The 4,455-nt window shown below is 64.2% G+C and overlaps 2 protein-coding genes across 2 annotated transcripts in view; both read left to right on the forward strand.

Annotated features, from left to right (window-relative positions):
* Positions 1-85: 85 nt before the first annotated feature.
* Positions 86-3,106, forward strand: EMIHUDRAFT_453388 (hypothetical protein; the record flags this gene model as incomplete). Its single annotated transcript, XM_005759115.1, has 10 exons — positions 86-130; positions 418-477; positions 860-909; positions 983-1,045; positions 1,121-1,238; positions 1,864-1,950; positions 2,089-2,206; positions 2,278-2,333; positions 2,389-2,727; positions 3,068-3,106. Exons 1-10 carry the CDS (start codon positions 92-94, stop codon positions 3,104-3,106), a joined length of 969 nt encoding a protein of 322 aa, XP_005759172.1. The 5' UTR covers positions 86-91.
* A 678-nt stretch (positions 3,107-3,784) lies between these two features.
* Positions 3,785-4,455, forward strand: part of EMIHUDRAFT_106684 (hypothetical protein) — a gene marked incomplete at both ends in the record, with an annotated part of 7,852 nt that continues 7,181 nt past the window's right edge. Inside the window, one exon of the mRNA XM_005759116.1 lies at positions 3,785-4,399. Coding sequence (XP_005759173.1) covers positions 3,785-4,399 — 615 coding nt within the window. The remainder of the gene's footprint in view (positions 4,400-4,455) is intronic.

Consider the following 4,455-nt stretch of genomic DNA (forward strand, 5'->3'; position numbering starts at 1 on the left):
GGCTCCACCTATTCTTTCTCCTTTCCCAGCCCACTTCCTCCCGCATCAGGCGGCGGCGGGCGGCGCCGCGCGCGAGGGTGCCGTGCTAGGCATGGTGGCGGAGAGGCTGCCGCCGGCGCTGCGCGCGAAGGTGCTCGAACGACAGAAAGAAAAGGGACAGGCCGAGGGAGGGAGGGGAGGACGGACTCAGGCCGCCACCACACAGGCCGCCACCGCACAGGCTGTCACCACACAGGGATGGGAAGGGGCGGAGTGGGGGGCTTGACGCTTCCCGTGTTTGCCCTCGACGCGCGGGTGCCGGCGGAGCGAGGCTCCTTCCTCGGCGCGCACGACTCCTTTGGGGCGGGGGGGGGGGGGGGGTGCAGGTGATCGGGTGCAGGCGGAGCGGTCCACGATTTCTTTTTGGGGGGGCTGCAGGTGCTCGGGTACCACCCGCGGGCGGAGGAGATGCCGCGCGCGCTCTGCCGCACCCCGCAGGAGCGCTTTGGCAGTTTGTGACTGCTCTCGGCTCCTCTCGGCTCCTCTCGGCTCCTCTCGGCCCCTCTCGGCCCCTCTCGGCCCCTCTCGGCTCCTCTCGGCTCCTCTCGGCTCCTCTCGGCTCCTCTCGGCTCCTCTCGGCTCCTCTCGGCTCCTCTCGGCTCCTCTCGGCTCCTCTCGGCTCCTCTCGGCTCCTCTCGGCTCCTCTCGGCTCCTCTCGGCTCCTCTCGGCTCCTCTCGGCTCCTCTCGCTCCTCTCGGCTCCTCTCGCTCCTCTCGGCTCCTCTCGGCTCCGCTCGGCTGATCTCGGCTCCTCTCGGCTCCTCTCTGCCCCTCTCGGCTGATCTCGGCTGATCTCGTCTGATCTCGTCTGATCTCGGCAGGAGCTCTTTGACGAGTTTGTGACTGGCCGCGAGACCGCCGCGCTGCGCAGGCTGCCGCTCGTGGTCGCGCCGGCCGCAGCTAGACCACGAATTCATTAATCAATTCATTCATTCATTCACTAGGCTGCCGCTCGTGGTCGCGCCGGCCGGCAGCTCTAGCAACGTCGCGCTGCTCATCGAGCCGAGGCCTCGCCGCACGCTCGAGCGCAGAGCTGCTCGCGGTATTGCGGGGGTGTATGGCCGGTACTCTTCACCTCGTAGGCCCCACCACGCTCTCGAGCATGTCATCCGGAATGCGATGCTCTTCCTCAACGGTAGCGCCAACGGCGCCGGCGGCGGCGGAGCGGCGGCGGCCGGTCCTCCGGCGTGGCAGCTGCAGGTGACGCGTGAGCTTGGAGCTCGAGTCATCTCGGGCCAGATCGGGTGATCTCGGGTGATCTCGGCTCCTCTCGGCTCCTCTCGGGTCATCTCGGGCCATATGGAGTCATCTCGGGTCATCTCGGGTCATCTCGGGTCATCTCGGGACATCTCGGGTCATCTCGGGTCATCTCGGGTCATCTCGGGTTGTGCTGGGACGTCTTGCGGTGATCTCGTGGGTGATCTCGTGGGTGATCTCGTGGGTGATCTCGTGGGTGATCTCGTGGGTGATCTCGTGGGTGATCTCGTGGGTGATCTCGTGGGTGATCTCGTGGGTGATCTCGTGGGTGATCTCGTGGGTGATCTCGTGGGTGATCTCGTGGTGATCTCGTGGGTGATCTCGTGGGTGATCTCGTGGGTGATCTCGTGGGTGATCTCGTGGGTGATCTCGTGGGTGATCTCGTGGGTGATCTCGTGGGTGATCTCGTGTGATCTCGTGGGTGATCTCGTGGGTGATCTCGTGGGTGATCTCGTGTGATCTCGTGGGTGATCTCGTGGTGATCTCGTGGGTGATCTCGTGGTGATCTCGTGGTGATCTCGTGGGTGATCTCGTGGGTGATCTCGGGCCAGCTGCTCGTCGCGCCCAGGTGTTCCACGGCACAACCAACTTGGAGCACCTCCGCTCCTCCTTCCGCGCCGAGGAGCTCGAGCACGTGCAGTTCGTCTCGCTGGAGGTGGACCAGCCTTGACCAACGGAGTGCTCGGTTTTCTTCTTCTTGGCGCCACGATCTGTCTTCTTTTTTAGGCGGACAGCATGGTTGACCCCGCCTGTTTTCTTTCTTCTTGGAGCGGCCGTTTTATTCTTTTTGCAGGTGGACAACCTGACCAACGCGTCGCACAACGAGCTCATGTGCACGCACTGGCTGTGGAGCCGCGCCGCCGCCGAGCGAGTCCTCATCTTCCAGACCGACTCGCTCGTCTGCCGCCCGGGCGCCGACGAGATCGCCTCGAGATCGCCACCCGAGATCACTCGAGATCACTCGAGCTCACCTGAGGCTTAGGCGTCGACGAGTTCCAGTCGTGCGACTACATCGGCGCGCCGTGGGCGATCGACGAGGTGTGGTGTGTCGCGCACAGCTCTCTTTTGTCTTGATTCGTGGCTTCTTTTTTAGGCGCTCGACGAGCTGTGGTGCGCGGGCAAGCCGTGGCTGACCGCCGTGGGCGGCAACGGCGGCTTCTCGCTCCGCTCCAAGTCCCGCACTCTCGCGTGCCTGGACGCGTGCGGCTACCTGCGCGGCCAGTGCGAGGACGTCTTTTACGTGGAGTCGATGCCCAAGGTGGGAGGGCGCGTCGCGAGCCGCGGGGAGGGGATGCGCTTTTCGGTCGAGTCTGTGTGGGCCGACGACCCGTTTGGCTTCCACGCCGCGTACAAGTGGCTCACAGCCGAGCAGATGGCGGAGATCCTCGACGCAATCAGCCGCCGCTACGCGGAGGTGGCGGCGGCGGCGGCGGTACAGTAGCGCCCGCAACGTAAAAGAAAAGTTCGTGCAGATCCTAAATGTTGGCTCCTAATTAATCTCTCTCAATTCAATAAGCCACTGGCGACTGGGTCTCTTGCCCCCTCGTACAGTAGAGCTAGTAAGAGGGACGCGGCACACACACACACACACACACACACACACACCGCTCACCCACGCGCACTGGGCCTTGCACTTTGAATGCCGTGGGGCGCCTGTCGTGTCAGACGTGGAGACGCGAGGGTTGCCCCCCCTTGCCCCACCACCTCGTGTGTGTGGAGAAGTTTACCTTACCTTACCTTAGTCCGACTTAATATAGTCCTTACCTTGGTAGGACGGAAACGAGATGATAGTAGGCATCTTTAACGTTTAAGTAGGGAGTAGAGAAGAAAGCAAAAAGAGGAGCCCTGCGCACGCACGACTCCGCAGGAGAAGCCCCTCCCCAAGACAAAACACAAGGGAGAGGTGGGTGGGTCACAGAAGACTGCGGCCGCCAGCGACAGAGTCAGTCTCGCAGGCGGACGGGGAGAACACTACGAAGGGCCGTCCGAAACACAACTACTACGAAGGGACGTACGGACGTCCATCACTGGGATGAGATCGGGAGATCATGAGTTCATGACAGATCTGCCGCATATCTCCCGACTCTAAAAAGCCGCCCGAAGGAGCGCCGCCTCAACACGGGGTCTCGGCTCTATCGAGCCATGCTAGCTCCAGCCGCAGCCCCACCCGGCCGCCCGAGGGTGTTCCCGCAGGCAGAGAAGACCAATCCTGGGGGAAGCAACCGGCCGCCGGGGATGCGCCGCGCACTCGCATCGGTTACCTCCATGAACGGCGGAGCTAAGTATTCTCGCGTCCACACCACACCTCGTCCAACGTACACACACTACTGTGCGAGCCGCCCTGAACAACACAATTGTACGCGTTTTTTTTCTGCCATTTCGTGCGGATGCCACCACACAGGGATGCCAAACGACTGCCACCCCTCGGGTTTTTCTTTTCGGGGGGTGCATTTCTCTGCACGAGGGGGGTACATCTGCTGCACGCCGCCATGCTCGCCCTCGCTCTTCTCGCGACGCCCTCAAACGCCGCGTCTCGCCCCCATCCGCGGCGCGGGGGGGCACTCACCGACACTCGCAACCGCACCGACTTCAGCATCAAGCTCGAGACCGACGCGCCGTCGCTCGCCCTCGCGGCGTCTGCCTCGCGCAAACCCAACAAGGCCGCGGGGCTCCTGCTCCACCAAGACGTCCTCGGGGGTGGGTGGGCGCTGTTAGGTGCCTGTCCGGACGTCGCCACCTTCCATCCAACCTTCTCCTTCCCGTTCAACATCTCCAAGTTCAGCGGCGCCGCCTCGCGCGCCGCCGCCCCGACCACCCTCAAGCCCATCGGCGCCGCGGCCGACGCCGAGATCGCCTCCTTTGGCGAGGCTGCCGGCGCGGTCAAGAACGGCGACGTCTCGCTCGCCGACTCCACCGCCAACTCCGTCGGTCTCACGTGCGGCGGCGGCGCCGCCCCTGTGTGGTGCGCGGAGCCGCCGCCGCCGCTCGCCGAGCTCTGCGTCTCCGAGGATCCGATCAAGGCCTCGGGCTCCACGAGCAACGAGACGGTCTGCACGACCGCCACGGCCCACTCCAAGGGCGAGGCCGACGAGACGGACACAAAGGTGTGCGACTCAGTTCTCTCTCTTTTCTCTTCACCCGCCGCCACCTCCCTCACCCC

This window comes from Emiliania huxleyi, assembly GCF_000372725.1.
Source record: "Emiliania huxleyi CCMP1516 unplaced genomic scaffold EMIHUscaffold_81, whole genome shotgun sequence".
Classification (NCBI taxonomy): domain Eukaryota; phylum Haptophyta; order Isochrysidales; family Noelaerhabdaceae; genus Emiliania; species Emiliania huxleyi.